At 37.0% G+C, this 18,221-nt stretch overlaps 1 protein-coding gene across 2 annotated transcripts in view; it reads right to left on the bottom strand.

Annotated features, from left to right (window-relative positions):
• ZMYND11 (zinc finger, MYND-type containing 11) overlaps window positions 1-18,221 on the bottom strand; it is a 62,343-nt gene that overhangs the window by 30,049 nt on the left and 14,073 nt on the right. For both annotated transcript variants that reach the window (XM_009886777.1, XM_009886778.1), the window contains exon 2: window positions 14,292-14,451. In XM_009886777.1, coding sequence (XP_009885079.1) covers window positions 14,292-14,451 — 160 coding nt within the window. The remainder of the gene's footprint in view (window positions 1-14,291; window positions 14,452-18,221) is intronic.

Below are 18,221 nucleotides of genomic sequence, written 5' to 3'. Positions count from 1 at the left end.
ATTAAGTGTAATACTTATCTTTATGAAACCAAAAAAAAAAAAAAAATCAGATGGCAGTAAAGGGCCAATTAAGCAAGAAAAACAATCAGTTTTGATTAAAGATCTATCCCGACAAAAATCAAACTGAGAAGACCCCAATAGGTCCTGGCTACTGAGGAATTTCACCACAAAATCAGGATTCCAGGAATCTTAATTTTTATTCATACTTGCTACATATTGGTATATCCCAGATATTCCATTGTTAGGAAATATGCTGGCAAAGAGATGTGGAATTTCATAAACATATACGGAAATATACTTGCTGGCAAGAAAAATCATACACTCAAGCCAGAAACCATGACGTTAAATAAAACACCAGAAGAAACTTCCTTCAGTATTCACACTGTAAAGTTTTGAAAACATCATTATTTCTAAATATAATCACCCAAGTTTTTCACAGAAAAGATTTTTAGTTTAATGCAGTATATTTAGTGCGTAAGCATACATAAAACATTCATTTATGCAATATATTTGAAAAGTTAATAAAGAAAATAAAAAAGGTACATAGCCCTTGTGAACAACTACACTATTGACTTCAACAGCAAGGTCAGAGGCATTAATTTTGCTCCAACAGCAATGAAATGTTATTGCTTCTCTTGGTTTACATAAGTATGAATGGGAGGAGAATGTGCTCCCAAGATATTTTTTTCATGCAGGAGATCAGATTCATTTAAATGGCTCAAACTCTGACTGTCAGTGCTCGGGGTAGGACAGGTCAAAATTCTCCGCCAGCTGCAAACATGGTTAAGTCTGCATTTACAAAATACACCACCAGGTGTCATCAGCCACTCCGAAAATGACTGATTAAAGGGCAACCATTGTAACAACATCTTGAACTGTAACATGTGAGTAACCACTTCCAGCCCCCGAGAGAGAGAAAAAATCATCAAACTACATACATACATAATGTAGACTAAACTCAGAACTGGAAGTGATATGGATGATGGTGGTGGTTAATATAGTAAACTAAGCTATCCTAATGGAAGACAGAAACGTAATAGAAAATATGACAGAATTCAAAACCACATAGTGCAAAAATTGTTCACCTTGTTTTTTGCTGCTGTCTGGGAAAAAGGCTGCATACCGTAGGCCTTTCAAAATAAAAACAAAACAAACTTTGTAGCTATACTGTAAGCCATCCGATTATTAGGATATACACAAGGCTAGAAAGAATTCATGCACAGTGACCAGGAAATCAATCTGTTACTTCTAACATGTCGTTGCATACATTTCCTCTTGCATTTCTGGAATGCTACCTAATGCTTTTACCACATTTTGTTTCTTTAAACTATCCCATGTACTTATATCATAAATGAACCCAACACCCATCTTCTTCCCCAGATACACACCCACCACCAGGACAACTTAGAAATTGTCAAGAATATTAATGACTGTTAATTAATGCACTCTCTTTGATACACAAACTTCTCTGGGCATCTAAAAAAGATCCCTGTGACATAATTTGCTGCATAGGCAGTGGCCCCACCAAAATCAAAGTAAGAACTTCTTTGCTGCACATTATCAAAGATTAAACTATCACTTTATCAATAAAACTCACAGTCCTTATTTGTGTATAAAAGGCGATACACTTTCCCGGGGCCATGCAGAATGAAGGAAGGACCTCTGCCACAGGGACTCAATTTGCCAATAACCTTATTTCCTGACACAGGGCAGGGAAAGCCTCCTGGGTCACGGCGCTGGCAGACGAAGGGAATCCTCCGCCGACAGCACCCGACTGCCCAAGTTCAGCAGTTCAGCGGCACCCAGTGACTGGCCACAACCCCCAAGAGGGAGCGGATTTGGCAGCAAAGCTGCATAGCTCAGATGGAACAGGAGGCCTTCCCCCTTCATTTTACTCAGCTGCCCATTGCATTTCTAGATACATGCATCAGCAGGGCAGCAAATGTCTGTTTGGGGGATTGTACTTAATAGCTAAAGAGCTATGCTCTGTTAAGCAGAGTGTGATCTTGCAATGATATGGGTCACTTGTGGTCACTTGTTCTTTATATTCAAATCAGTCAAACATTATATCATAAAGGTCACTTTGCACTGACGTGAATACTTGAGATTCCTCAGCAACATGAATGAAACAATGCAACAATTTTGAAAATACGGCTTAATTTATGTCCGACACGTAAGCTTACTTTTTTTGTGATTTAAGTAGGTTGCCTTAAAGCAAATACATAAATTTATTCTGGAAGTACAGAAAAATAACATGGGACAGAAAATGTCAGGCTATCCAGAACATTTGACAATTTAAATACAGATAAACCCAACAGAAAGGAATGAATCATCATGTCGTAGCCTTTACTGTAGAATAAAATATATAGTTGTTGTCAAGGGAAGAATAATTTTAGTGCATAAAGAAAATGTCCATTATAATGCAAATGTACGTGGAAAAGAAATGCTTACTCATTAGTAATGGAGATTTACTTAGCTGTAATTGAAATAGGGAATCTGTATGTTGGAGAATTTGACATCCTGCTGTACAATTAGCATACCATTAAGAAGGAGATGTGAAGCACATACTGACAGTAAAATTAACAATAACTTAGAGGTCACAATTGTAACTATTGGGTCACTTCCATACCTTAGCAAGCCCATAATTATTGTAAAAAAAAAAGAGAGATGTAAAAACAATTAGTAAGTTTTTATTTTCCTATAAATTATATGTAGGCATAGCACATGAAAACAATATAACCTCCTTTCTTAGACTGTCTAAAAGGACCAGTTCACCTTTTTATAATGCATATTCCATTAACATAGCTCATTTCTTACCTGTTAATCTGTTTTCTCCAAGTCCCTTAATGGTAGCCCAGATACTCGGTATTAAGTCATTCTACTATCAGATGGAGAGAGGAAAAGGGAGGGGGAAAAAAGGCAAAACTCTATTCATGAAACTCCCCTTTACAGGGATTTGCTGGTTTCACACTGTTGAACTAGATTTCCCAAAACATCCAAATTATGGATATCCTTTGGACCCAACCAGTAAGCTAAAAAAAAAGAAAGGGTCACATAGATGGGAAAAACAATTATAAGTCAGTTATCTCTTTGGCGCAATCATGTTTATTTGTGAATAATATACATACAGTTCTGTTGTCCTAAATTCACTATGACGCAAATGAAGGAAAGCATTTTCCATGGAGCTCATGGTTCCCATCATTTCCTGTGTGGCACTTGTTCCATAGCACTCTTTGGACTTTTTTTTTTCAGGTGTTCTGTTTCAAGTGCTTCTTCAGATTTTCTTTGCTGCTTACCTATGCACCGCTGTGGTGTTTCTCTATATCTCTCATCCACACTCATGCACACACAGCTCCTTCCAGATCTCTGGATTTTCATTCAGACCCACCTGTGCGCAAACTCATGATCAGCCCTGTGTAGTTTCTGTGCTTTAACAGCCCTACAGCTCCAACTCTCTAGCAGATAAAGAACACTTCACCAGCATTTTTTTACTTGTAGTCTAAATGATCAGTATTAGCAGATACATAGTAGAATTCACCACTTTGCATCTTAACAACTTTTTTGGTCTGTCACAGTGGTGGAATCTAGAACGGCAACAAGGTCCATGCCAGCAGAAAGAAGTTGTTTACAAAATATAAATGATTTAAAAATAGTAGTATTTGCATGCTACATTTATTTTAAGACGTTTTCAAACCACCAACCCAAAACTTTAGTGAAACCTTTTCCTGATTATTTCATAATCCTTTCGAAAACTGAAAAGGACCTCAACAAATGAGTTCCTACCATTTCTCAGACTCCCATTTCTTTGACATCTAACGAGATAGGTTATGCCCAATTTGAAGATATTTCTAAGGCAAATGTTCTGGATTCTGGTATTTTAGGATTTGGGGATAGCCATAAGGAACACTTCTTTCTCTTCTCCTCACCTCCATCAGCTTTAACATCAGAGTTCTTTCAATTTTCCCACTTTCAGCTAAGAGAAGCTTTTAAAATCTTGGATTCTGCTGTTAAGGTTTCTTTGTTGGCTTTCAGTAACTCCTCACTGGAACCCAAAACAGTTGACACCCAATCCATATCAAATGCATAGATACATCGAAAGAAATGCCTCCCACAAGAATTACACATTACTTTGTTCACATCCTTCATTTTGCAACCTGCATCCATCATCACCTGCTGTTGGGAAGTAATTCCTATCTCCTGTACTTAATCTTTTATATTTCAAACTTTCTGCTGTAAATGAAAAGCCTTTATTATAATAACAAGTGGTGCTACTGCATTCTAGCATGGGTGTATCTACCATACCATCACTGTTCTCTGGTATTCGAGTCCTCTCCTTAAGAGGTCTCAGAGTCTGCTGCAAGAACCTATGCCCCCATTCACATTAAACAACACAGCATCTATTTCATTCTAAACACATTCCCCATTCTTAATCAATCAGTTCCTTTCTGTTTTTTTCAAGCTGCATCTGTTCCCATCAAAGCTTTCTCGATTAGACATGAGCTTTTACTATACATAACTGTTAAAACTTTGCAGTGCATTTTGCAGTCTTTATGACTCGACAAACGTAATGAACCACTGTGGGGACGCACTACCTATGTGCACTCCTGTCCCCCAGTACAAAACTTGAGGGAAATGCTTCTTATTTATACTTTTGCTGTAAACAGCTACCGTGTATTTAAATTATGTCTGTTCACTGATACTTCTCTCAAAGTGTGAATATCAGAATCTGTGCCCCATACAAAAGGCAGTCTGAAACAGGCTCAGACAAGAGCAGTTGTAAGAGACTAGCTTGTACACCCTGTACATGCCCACTGGCATCTTCTTTTAAACAGGCTATATCTCGTTGGGTACAGTAGCTAGTAAAAATCTTCAGCTTATCATGGATCTCTGGCAGATGTATTGGTTTTCACTTCGACACTAGCACACATTGAATGGGTCAAACAAACATGTGACCTGGAACATCATTTCCAGTATTTTTTCAAATGCGGCGGGGACGCTGTTTGTGTTTTCACCAGAGGTCCTAGCCTGCTGTGAGGGCAGTCCTCCTCCTGCCCTTTGGGTCAGCCTTCTCTTCATGCCACAACATCCCTGGCCCCATCTATTACTCAGCGAGCATGAATCCTCCTGCAAATTTGCTTTCAGTAGCCCACTGAATCTGCTTTTATCTTTTCATCAGAACGATAGTTTAGGCTCTGAACTGCAGAAGGCATGATTAATTCCTTGATGGCCCAGAGGACTTACTCCATCTTTGCAGCAGGCAAATGGTAAGCGAGCTGTTTAATAAAGTATTCCCCTTTTATCACTGCTGTACAGCATCCATACTTGATCAGGATGATTGCTTTACAACGATAAAGTTTCTTAAATCATCCCATGTTTTACATTTAATGTTAGAGTAATGCATTAGAGTAAATTCAGCATCAAAGTAAGCTTATTTTCTCCCCGGTAGTTTCCTTGTATATATGTATTTCCTAGATATGTTGCCTCCTGTTTTGCATCTATTTTTTTCCTACTGCTTTTGCTCATCAAAAGTGCTCAGCAAATAAATAAGCATCCATCTCTCCTTCAAAGCCAAAAAGTTCAGCAGCTACAATCCCTTTATGAAAATTGTTTCACTTTATCTTCTCCTTCCTTTTCTAGAAAACTACCACAGCAGGTAGCTACAATGATGTGTGCTTTTACAGACAAGATAATCTGTCCATTGCAAATCAGTTGCCTTTAGAGATCCTTTCCTTTGATGACCTGGGCTTCATCTTTAAAATGGATTTCCATAAACTGACTGTAGTACACTTGGTAGGTACTCATTACTCATGTTTTGTCACAAAAAAATCCATAGCAATTCATATGTCCTCACAACTACCTCGGCATCTTGCTTAATTGGAAGTACATACATTTATTTATTTACTTATTATGGCCACATTTTTCATAATCTTGGCAAGTAACTGTTTGGGGTTTTTTTTACATTATTTTTTATTTCTCTCGTTTTAGAAATCAGTCTTATTCTAAAAAGAACCAACATAAAATCATTAGTAAGGAGACAGACTAAAATCTGCTTCTCCATAGTGCATGTTAAACACAGACATACTTATAGGCTCGTGATAATCCATTTCCATTTTCTTCACTGATAACTGCTTCCTCTTCTGATGCACTGATGCAAGAAGACTCAGGTTCTGCAGTGAATTCCAAAGTCTCTCAGAACACTTTTGGCTTTCTTTCATTGTGTTTAATCTGCAAGCCTAAGTTTGTCTAATTAATTTATTGCCAGTTCGTCTCAGAAGTCTTCTATTTCTGGCAGTGTCGCCAAAGTCTTCTCCGGATGCCTGCCATGACAGGTAGGTTTTTATTCCCTCTCCCACCTTGTAGGTATGTTCTGGACAATTGAGGGTAATAAGCTCCAAAGTATAGAGACAGTCTCTAGCTCCCACAGCTAAAGAAGTGAAGTTTTTTCAACAAGTGTAGTAGCATGCCAGCAGTCAAAATCACTGCTAAAATCCCTGTCACACATATCTTCTCATCCTATAAGCTGTGCTCCTGAAGCAATGAATAAATCTCCATTTCCCACCCAAGAAGATCATGTTTGGGTAGCACTAGTTTACATGATTTGAGGTGAAACAATGCAAGTATTATCCTCCAGGATACTACGAATAGAAAATAGTTTCAAATGAAAATATCTTTTTCTTTCTTCATGTTCCAAGTGAGTTCAAGGTTAATAGAAATTTTCAACTTATCTCCTCAGAAACTGGATCTGCTTCTGCTATTAATGTCACCATTTTTTTACTTAGGTTGAGGCAAGAGGAGGTCCGTAGGCTATTTTCATTCGGGAGATAAATCAGTGATGGAATGAAGTATTTATTAGGTGTAATGCTTTTTATTTCCACATTATGTATGTAAAGGTTTTGTTCCCCTAGAAAGAGGATGAATACAGACCAGAAAGAAACCATCTCCCCACTTGTAGTTCCAAGTCTCCTTCCAAGAAGAACTGTGCACAGAAGGGGTCTCCTTCCCCTTTTCTTTCTTAAAATATGTTTACATTGGTTTTCTGGCCTTATCTTCTCCATGGAATTTTGTAGTGTTTTGCCAGGTTGACGTTTCTGCACCCACAGAAACATTTCATCTGAGCCAACAGCAGAACCTCCTATACACCTTGCTTAAATCTCCAACTTCTTGTCCATGTCCCCTGTGCTGTAGGTCTGGCTGGAATTGTTTCAGCTGTCAGTGGCACAAAGGCTGCATTTATTGTGAATGAAGCATGAATATTAGTAAGTCCATCAGCTTCAATGAAGTTTCATTCAGCAACCAGCATGACATAGTAATAAATGATTTAAAACAGTTGCCAGAGATGCAGAGCAGTTTGAACCCACAAAGTTAACAAAAGCAACACTACTAGGTCAGGGTTGGCACAAAAGAGGTGGAAAAAAAAAGATACGCGTATTTTCAGTACAAGCTCAAGATGGACTGATCTATGTCATCTAGTCTATTAGCATAATTTAAGTCCCATGATGGAAGCTTAGTACAGACCAGTTTGACTAGTTTACTTCAAACCTGTAAGTAAATTATCACTCTTTGAACACCCTTTCCATCAGAAAAAACATTTTGTGAAATCTGTGAACATTATCATCAATATCTCAACTCTAGAATAGTGAGCAAAAGCCTCAGAGAAGAATACAGCATTACACTGATTGAATTTTTAAAAGTCAAGTTGCCAAAACTGGGACAGGTAAGTGAAGATGCTGATGAGGTTGTTTTGCCGTTTTAAAAGAAGCATCATCTCTTAAGTATGCATTAAGATGGTCTCTACTAGTGCAATCTTTGGTAATATGAAGATCCTCCAAACAGTGGGGGCTCCTTTTTTAGGGGATGAAAAATAAGGATAAGCAGAGGAAAGGGAAGAAATACTCCTGCACAGATGGGAAGAGAAGAACAAGAAAAGGAATACAGAGAATTGCTCACGATTCTTAACCCACCTGGAGACAGGAAGAACCACTGGAATGGCAGTGAGGCCATTCTCATGAGCTGCGTGCTGATAGCCTTAATGCGAAGACAAACGAAGGGTCTTGGCTTTCATAAGCAAGAACTTCTCATCCATGAGGTGGGAGTTCAGAATTCTAATTTGCTTCTCAAGGACAAAATAGTCCATGCTTTGATTTGGTGATTTGAAAATACTTGCTTTTCTGAACTTTCACAAATCCACAGCAGGATGTTACACCAGGGGACACAATTTTTGGTTCATTAATTAGCAGAATTTTACACAAGTGCACTTTGTGATAATTTGCAAGAAAAATCATTGCTTTTAGCACACAGTGGATTGACATGGTGGAAGTCTCTTGGCAAAATAAGCTCTGAATGATGGGACCTTAGAGGATGGAAAGATAGACAGCAAAGAAAGATTCAAAGAGTTCCAGAAGCTCATTTCCCTTTAGTGCTTTCGTGTGACCAGACTGTTATGTGTCCTGACCCTCAAAGCCTCCTCATACTCTCCCTGAGGTGTGGAATAAGAGATGGAAGCCACTCTGAACTTTTCTCTTTCCCAGGATCATTCGTTAACTCTTTGCATCAGTGAATCACCAAATGTCAAGAACACTGATACTTCCACAATATTAGGAAGTCTAATTAGGAGTCTACCTGGAACGTTCTGGCCTGGAAAATCCTCAGTTTGTTACAACATGTGAAAAATAGTAACTATCATAGTTTGGGCTATGTTTGTCTTTAGATCAGTGAACTCAGGACTTCAGATTAAAGGCAATATGGATGGGTAAGACTAATGGAGAATTTTTTAAACACTGAAGGAAATTTTTCTTCATTTGGTGTGACATGTTCTTCCTCTTTGTGCTCTCTAGTTGTAAGAGCTTTCATGATGAAGGCACTGGCTGTCACTATTGGTGTTTCATATTATCCTTCTGCTCCTAACTGAAATGAATGGGATGCACATTAAAACCATTCCTCAACCTAGTTAGTTGGAAGGCCCTAGCTTGCTAGCAATAACTGGTAGCTATGTAGGTTGGTTTTGGTTTGAAGTTTGGGGTTTCTTTTTTTAATTTAAACTATATTTTATGTACAGAAAAGTTTCAAACCCTCACAGTGACCATTCTTTAGCTTTCTACAATTATCTTCATATTTATGGAGACTCAAGTTCAAAAAAACCAGCTACCAATACTGACCGAGCATGGAAAAATCAATATAATTACAAAAGCAATTAAGCATGGCAAGTAAGAAACCCAGCCTTTGCTCAATCTAAAACAATTTTGATTAACACAAACATAACAGCCAAAATACTCCTTTCTCATAGGCTGAGCCTAGTAAAATTGAAGCTGCAATACATCAAATCAGAATAATCACTGGGTTTGTGCCTAAGATCACTAGGGTTAACAAAATCACCTTCAAAACTCACAGTGCTGGCAGTGGTTACAACAAAGGTTAAAATGATGGGAAAGCAGACAGAATGAAGAGACTGATTGTTTAGGCAGCCTTGAGACTTGAAAGTATCTGGAGTCACTTTGAGCAAGGACCAGTAATTTCTAGATATAAAATATCAGAAAATACCCAGTAATGAGTTAGCAAGTTATGAATATACGGGTGTGTTGGGAAAAAGCACATTCTACTTCTAATGTTTTCTGAAAACAGGAAAGCAAGCAAACTGCCCCTCCAAACAGCATGCTTTCCACTAAATCAAAATCTCTTCCGAGGGAAGAATTGGAGAGGCAATAATTTAGATATGGAGAGGACCAAATGCACAGTAAAATGATTGCAACTAAACCCCAAAGTCAGACTTAACTAGGCAAAAGAGTTGCTGGCTCTTTTTATAAGCAATCAATTAAATGATCGGAAAATAGAACTCTGTAAAAGAGTGACTTCTTGAAAACATAATCACCTTGTATGTATTTTCTCAGTGAAGAAACAGCTCAAAGTGCCTTAACTAAGTGTGAAGCCTCAGTCTTCACCTCTCATTAGAAAACTTGGACACTATGAACCAATTTTAAACTACAGCAGTGCTATGAGATACGTTGCATTCAGATGCAAACAATGAACCGGTGTTACTAACACACCTCCGCTTTAGAAGAGCACAATATTGTTGGCTTTAAGAACAAATGTAAATTGAAATTATACATTCATAATGCCTCTCTCTCGGTCAGCGCAGTTTTATGACTTAAATCACGAGGAGAAGAATTAGCACATTAAATGCTCAAAATAGCTCTGTACCCACTGTCGTAGAAAAATCACAAAATAAGTAACTGACTAAGATAAACTAACTCTAAGAACTGTATCCAACCTCCCATAAAGCTACATCATATTGATGCTTTAATTTGATTTCTTCCATTGGGATTAGATCGACCACTATTTTACACAGATAAAAGTACACAAAAATCATGGCATAACTGAAAATAGAAATGAATAGGCAAGGAGGTTCATGATCCTTTTCTTCAAGAACTACATTTCCATTCTATTTTATAGACTGTATTAAAAACATAGTTAACAACACTGATTTGCAAATTTTTTTCTAAACCCGAAGAGCAAGAAGATAATTTATTTTATGTTGATAATACATAATACTTCCAAATTCCACAAGTTCTGTGAGAAATAAAAATAAAGCTTTTAGAAAGAAAAAGTAAACTTCCATTACCAGATTTCAGGACTGACATTTCCTTTGCAAGGCAAGAAGCTGCAGAGATTTTGTCGAATTGCATAATAATGACATTGACAAACAACGAAAATGCAAAATTCCTAACTAAAATCCTGGATATTTATGGAAAATAATTTCTTCTCTCATTTATTTTGTGTCAAATGCATTAATCATCTGAAGGATGAGAAAGCTTGTAAGATGAGAACACATTTTGAAAATGTGCAAAACATCTGTATAGATGACAAATGAGAATACCTGCACAAGCCCCGGAGGTATAATATTTGCAGCAAAGTTTTTGTATAGGTACCAATTCTTAAATATCAGTTGGAATACAGTACGTTTGGCAACTGACTCCGTATTTTAAAGTTAGTAGCTTATATAAAAATATTTCTCCCACATACATCTGAGAGAAAAAGAGAGCAATTCTATAGTCTTTTAAATCTGATCATTCTTTTTTCCAGTTTTTCACAATATTCATTTTCACATGAGTGGTCCCTTTTGGAAGGGCCTCATGATGCTCTCAAACTGTTTTGTCTTTGCACGTCAGCTTGTCCTTTTGTACAATATCTCTAAATAAATGAGATTTTGCTTCTTTTTTTTTTTTTTACCACAGCTTCAACATACTGATAGAACAACGATAACAAAGTAGCATATTTTTTTTAACATATTCATCTGAAGGCTAAGAGTAACCCTATCAGCGATCGCATCCTTATTGCACAGATCTATTATTATGTCAACCTACTGGATAGGGCAAATGTTTGGAAATACCTAAGAAAGCACCACAGATTATCTAATGAATCTTCTCCAAATAGAGGTGTGTTTTCATAATCTGTATGCTTTTAATTATTGCTACCATTTAGCAATCAGTCCACAGTCATTAAAACCAGTACTTTTCAGGCCTTACGGCAGCCTCTAGTCAGGCACCTATATAAGTAACAGATACAGGTGCTCAGCAGTTCTGAGGCCCAGGCCACTAATTTATTTAGTTGACTATGGATTCAAAATGCTGAAATTTAGATCCAAACCTTCAAAAATCAAGCAAATACTCAAATAAAAAATGGGAGGAGGGATAATGGGAATGTGTCCCTTTGCTAACTCCTTGAAACAGCTGGTCCTTACTGACTTCCACTGTGGTGCCTAAAAACAAGCTAAAATCCAAGGGCACTTTTGTACTGATGCCAACAGGTGGTGGATCAGTTCTCAAATCTTTCTCTTTTCACATTATAAGCTTTCCAAGTTCCTGCAGTACCAGTCAAACCGAGTCTGACAATTGGGTCAAGGGTCTGTCTGTAAGTGCTAAAGTTCAATGAGTCTGAAAGCCCTGTTTCAACATTCCCAGAGAGGTTGTTGAGGCCCCATCCCTGGAGGTGTTCAAGGCCAGGCTGGACATGTCCCTGTCTAAGGCAGGGGGGTTGGAACTCGATGATCTTCAAGGTCCTTTCCAAGCTAAACCATTCTATGAATCTATGATTAGGACCCCTATTTCATGGAGTCCTATCTCCCACAAGTGAATCTCTGAAAAGACTTCTGTGTGTTTGTCCTCACTGAAATGTAACTTGAGCTCATGGTTCAACAGTCACTAGTACTAGATCTGAGCAGTACTGAATTACAAAGAACTACAAACTGCATCTTGATCAAGTGCAGACAACGCATCTGTAAAACTATCCATTGTGTCCAACATAGAGAACATACCAAACTTCATGGTTTTGCACCAATTGTTGGAGAATGGAAAATACTTGATCTGATGTCAAGTGATGACAATGACACTTTGTTACTCATTAATACTTTTTGAATAAAAGAACAAAGAGAATGACTTTATACCAAGTCAAAGTGTTTTGCTTCATGTGTCTGAAGCATTTTGATTCAGTGTTAGGATCAAGAAGTTGGTGGTTGGATACTGTTGAAACATGGCCTGGATCAGAAGCCGATTCCAATTTTTGCATAAAACTGTTAAGTCAAGTGTGCACTGGTGTTCTGAACAACTGAGATGGCTATCAGACATATGGACACAGCACAATGCATCAGTGATTAGCAGTCATGCTGAAAATACAGCCAATACTTCTAACCAAAGGGCTATTCATAATGTGACTTGAGCAGCATCTTCAGTCAAGACAAAGAGAACTCTTCATTCCGAGATAAAATAATTACATAATTCTAGTGACTCACTCGGAATATACATGCTGGTTATCTTACAAGTTTTGTTAGACAAATGTTGCTAGTAAGTAGCATTTTTTGAATGACCATTTAAGAAATGGCTATTGTGAAGAATTTTGATTCTTTTTTTTTTCCCCTCTCTTAGCAATAGAGGAAAAAAACATACTGAATACTTGAGGTAACTACAGATCTCAGACTTTATATCATGTTGAGTCTACACAGTTAACATCACTTTTAAACTGCTAAAACTGAAATAAGAAATACCTGAAAGAACTTATTTTGAAATGTTTACTCCTAGGGAGAATAGTAAAAACAAAGCTACATACCCTTTAAAGGCTCCCTTGAGGATTTCTAATGAAATTCGGATGAGAAACTTAACAGTGACGTAATGAACATTAAATACATATTTCAATACCTTAAATTAGTGTAACAGATAATTTTGACCATAATGTTTTCTATTATGGATAATGCTTGTTTCCACTTTATATTTCTCCCACTTTAAAACAAAAAATAATCTGTTGTTTCACTTTCAGGATCTTATTGATGGCTGCAATAATGCAATGAATATTTCGGTGGTTTTTAGAATTTATTTTCCTGTAGAGTTTTTCTGGTTTTCATCAAAATTTAAATTATTATCTATGTCTAAGACAATGCTGTTCATTTTACCAGTATTTAATGCAATTTATATTCCAAAGCAACAGTTAACAGTTCCTAGCTCAAGTATTTTAAAGCTTTGCCAAACTTTTTTTTTCATTATGAAAACGTGGTTTTGTAGATACAGAGTCTGGGATTCTGAACAAGGCAAAGCAATTGCGCAAGTTTCTTCTTGGTCTATGGACTATTCTCAGTTAACTTTGTAAGTGCATTCCATCAGAGCTATGGAGGGATAGAGAAAACATGCTTTTCTTCCCTTCACATAACTTTCAACCTGTTTAACTTGATTTAAATATTTACTTTACATATCCAGTGGAACAATGTCTGGATGCCTGTAACTAATTTGCTAAGAAAATCCTTCCTAACTGAGGGTCCTGGTGTTCACAAATATCTGTAAAGCACATCTTTTCATGTGTGTTTGTATATAAATGTACAACTTCTTGTTGCACTTTTGAAAGGGAGGAGTTCTTCCTTCCTCAGGATCAGATTAAAGCAAGATTAATCAAAAACTCGTCTTCTTTTTTTTTTTTTTTTTCCTTTAAAGATACCGTCTTTGGGATTTGAGGACATCTGAGGATTTCAAGTAATACCAATATTTACTGTCTTCCGGTATAGCTGTAGAAGAGAATACTACATAAAAGTGTGATGACTGAGCAAAGGATTTTGCCAGTGTTTCATAGCAGAAAACTCAGAATTCAAGAAGAAAGAGATTCTATGGAAAAGAAAAGGTTAAAAAAGTTTAGAGTGCATTAGTTCCCAGTTCACAGGGGACACAGCATCTATAAATAACTTGAAATAGAAATTAAAACAAGTTTGATGCTAAGATACCAGAAATCGTGATTTATTTGCTCAAAGATTTTATACTCACAATCTCATCTCCTGGCAACCAATATCCTTCTTGTTCAATACCAGCTTTTGACCCTTTACACCCCACCGTCAGGGTTTCAACAATAAGACCATCCTTGACTGCTAAACTCAGCTGACGTGTGGTTTCTTTTGGATGCATACCATGGACTCGAGACATATACCTGCACACAAAGCACAAAAGTCTTTAAGTGTTAAATTATAAAATGTGTAAGCAAAAAAATACTCTTTTTCAACTGATTTAAAATAATACACAGTCTAAGTTTTAGGTTGTTTTTAAACCCTCAAAATTTATACAATTTCCCCTTTACACCAAATCATCTTTTCTTCCCCTTGAAGTTATCATGTACACACTTAGACGAGTAGTAGCACAGTAATCTTCTACAAAAAAAATTATCATACCCCAAAACTAACACATACACTGCTTGGGCTTGTTTCTGCTAAACTTCCACATCCATTTGTGCCCCTAAAAAGCCTTCTTTAAATTAATTGAAACTTGCATTTCTGTAATATTTCCTATAGCATACATACTATACAATGAGTCTGGAGATGTACCAATGAATCTAAGTGATGCTTGTGTGTACAACACATTTAGAAAAAATGTGAAATTTATGCAAATATGAAAACCCAACAGCTAGAGTTATAGTACCAAGTGGTTTTTCTCCTTTTCTAGAGATAACCACAATGATCACGCTATGATGAACTGCACTAGTGAGAACAAAACGTATAAACTGTGTATATACATGAGATTCAGTTGCGTAATGTTGACCTTTACCAAGCATAATTTACTTCTAGACGAACATGAAATATTAAAGTGGAGTAAACAACATACAATGATCTTCCCTCAAATAAAGATGACCTCCCTGTTTTAAGATCATTACACTTCAGAATTTTTTTTAGCAGAATTCCAAGAACATATCTATGAGTCACTGCACATGGAGAAGAGAAGAGAATTGCAATTGCATGCAATCAGCAGATAAGTGAATTGACTTGGAACCAATTGTTTTGGGGACGTATTTTTCTAGTTATAGCTCTCTTACAGTTACAGGGCTAAGTGAATTTCTCTCCATTTTTTGGTCTCTCCAGGTACTCACTCTATCTTTACCTGTCTCCTAGCAGAGAAATCTATGACTTGCCTGATGTAAGACAAAGCTGTCAGCTACAGTATCCTCAGTTTCATGCTTAATAATGAATTCCAGCATCCATGATTCTTTTGTGACTGTCATCACAAACATCTTCACAAAAAATACAATTATTTACTATCAGCAGCAAACTTGAGGAAAATTTATTTTAAAGCAGTAGCATTACATTATATAAAAAAAGAATTACTCAGTTCAGATTTTTTTTTTAATAACATGGCTGACAGGAACTTTTAGTGCCTTAGAAGTTATAAACTTACAATAAGTGATAAAGACCTCTCTAGTAGTCAACCCGCCAATCAACCATTCTCTTTGAAGTCATATGACTTTCAAACTTCTTATTGTTTTGGATGCATAAATGTTTTGTCCAATCCTGCATTCTCTCTCAAGCTTTTGCTGAGAACGGGTTTACCCTAATCTAATGTTTTTTTTTTCTCTGAAGGAAACTAAATACATATAATCATATAGTAAATTTCTGATTGAGTGGAAGTATATATTTGTGTAGTAAATTACACAATAATCAGAGCAACACAAGACACATACATTTCTGCTTGGTATCAGAGGCTTATATGTAAATACAGCATGTTTGCAGGATCTTGGGGTTTTTTTTTTTAGAGTAAAAACTCTTAGAGGCAGATGCTGCCATTTATTATGTTTTACAATGTCTACCACAACATGGTCCAAGTCTGGTTGGTTTGTGCATGTTACCATTGCATAAAAAGTAAGTAATAATAAATGAAAGTAATAGAGAAAGAACAAAATTCTGTGCAAGACTGTGATCCAAGCTAATACACACGAATCTTATGTTGGCTAGCAAAAATGATCAAGGGCCAAGGAACGACCCAGAAGCCAGGCACATCAGTTCAGTTCTGTATCACACCAGTGGGATGCTCATCTGCCCAATCCGATCCCTCTGTTTCTGTAGAAACCAAAACTCAACATGAGAACCTGTTCAAGTGACAGTAACACTACCATGAGTTTTCCAAGTTCTCAAAATTCCAAGGAGGGCTTAAACAGGCAGAGATTCAAAAGTATTTCTTCACTTTCAAACAGAGTGTCAGTGAACACCATCAGTATGCTGAGGCATAAAGTACAGAAGCTTTAACTCATTTTTTTATATACTCACATTACATATATTTTGTGTGTGCGCACATATACACATATTTATGCAAACACAACTAGCTTTTCAAAGTGCAAATTACCTTTGTCAACATTTGCTAACTTTATTGGTTTTTCAGCAAATTTCCATTTTAAGTCTGTACTAACAACCTCCCCGTCAGAGCCACAGCATTTATGTCTTCTGCAATTTCTTCAAGTCTTTAATAGGTCTCAAAATACATAGCACAGGTACTTACAATCATTCTTCCCATTTCACTGATAGAACAAATCAGGCACTGTGCAAGGAAGTGATTTCACTACAGCTGAAGAAACCATGCATTTTGCATGCATCATCCATAGTTGCAGAAACACAGCCCAGCAAAACTCTTGAATGCAAGCTATGTGTTTTGTGAGTACTTCTCACTCACATCTCTGAATGGAAGAGACATATAACACAAACCAAAAAGCTTTAAACCAACTCTAATCAGGTAAGAGGTTTAGTCTGCCTATTTCAACTGCAGCAGGGTGTGCACTAGCAAAAAGAAGCACAAGGCTCAGAATCTCCCATTTCTCAAATCCAGTCATCTCTGTTCTCAACCAGGGTGAAAGTACTGCCACCAACTAAACAATCTCCTCATATTCTCCAGCTGTAAACTGGGAGTAATAAATCCTCAGTGGCTTTTTGAAGAATACCTTAGTCAATGTTCAGACTTGTGGAGATCCACAAGGGCTATGTTTTCCATGTTTAAAGTAAAAAGCTATCAGCTTTCACAGGAAAGCACACACATGTAGAGAGAATGTTTTTACTTCAAAGAGTACAATTCCTATTAGAAAAGTGTCCCCTCCCCCTGAATTTTTACTTACATTAAAAACTGTGAAGTGTACGCGGCTACATATTCACAGAGATTATAAAACACCACTGGCAGGGTCTGGATGAAATCCTATCTTGTTTCTTTTCAGCAAAATGAAGAATGGCAGCTAAACTAAGAAGCTATTAAGGCACAGGACTTGAACCAGAAAAGATAGTTAAAGTTCTTTAATAATGAAATATGAAAAATTGCCACAACATGTGAAAGATGCTGGAAACACAAAATAAGTTAAACTCCAGCTTAGAGACAGAAAGCATGATGTTTGGAGTCCTAACTACCACATCAGACTCATTACTGGATCAGGGGAAAACAATATTGAAATGTTTTTGTGCAAAAGTGACACTACTAATCCAGTGAGCACAAGTGTCTTTCTGGCACTGCATGCACTGAAGCATCTGACACCAAGAAGTTAAAAAACAACTAAGAGACATAAAGCAATCCCTGATTGCTGTTTTCAGCAAAAGCTGATTAACCTTACCTTGGAGACAGGGAGTTGAAGCAATACTGGTTTGTTACGCTCTTGCCCAGTCCTTCATATCGACAGATTGGGAAGTGTAATACAATCCCTATACTGCTATTACGTAGCCAGCCACGAGAAGTAAAGCAAATACCCTTTCAGATGGGTGAGAATAAGGCATGGGGACAAAGTAAAATCCCCTAAATCAGCAACCAGCCCTAATCAGACAGGGGGCTGAAACAACCATTTCAAAATACAATTTAACTGTGCTAATCCCTACTATACAAAATGAGGGTCTGTCTGATGACAAGAAGAGGTTTGGCCTGATAATCTGCATGTTAAATTCCAAATCTCACCAAATGAGGCTGCCT

Source organism: Charadrius vociferus, unplaced genomic scaffold (genome assembly GCF_000708025.1).
Source record: "Charadrius vociferus isolate BGI_N301 unplaced genomic scaffold, ASM70802v2 scaffold255, whole genome shotgun sequence".
NCBI classification, from domain to species: domain Eukaryota; kingdom Metazoa; phylum Chordata; class Aves; order Charadriiformes; family Charadriidae; genus Charadrius; species Charadrius vociferus.
The sequence above is the reverse complement of the archived record's forward strand: the minus strand, read 5'-3'. Positions and strand labels throughout refer to the sequence as shown.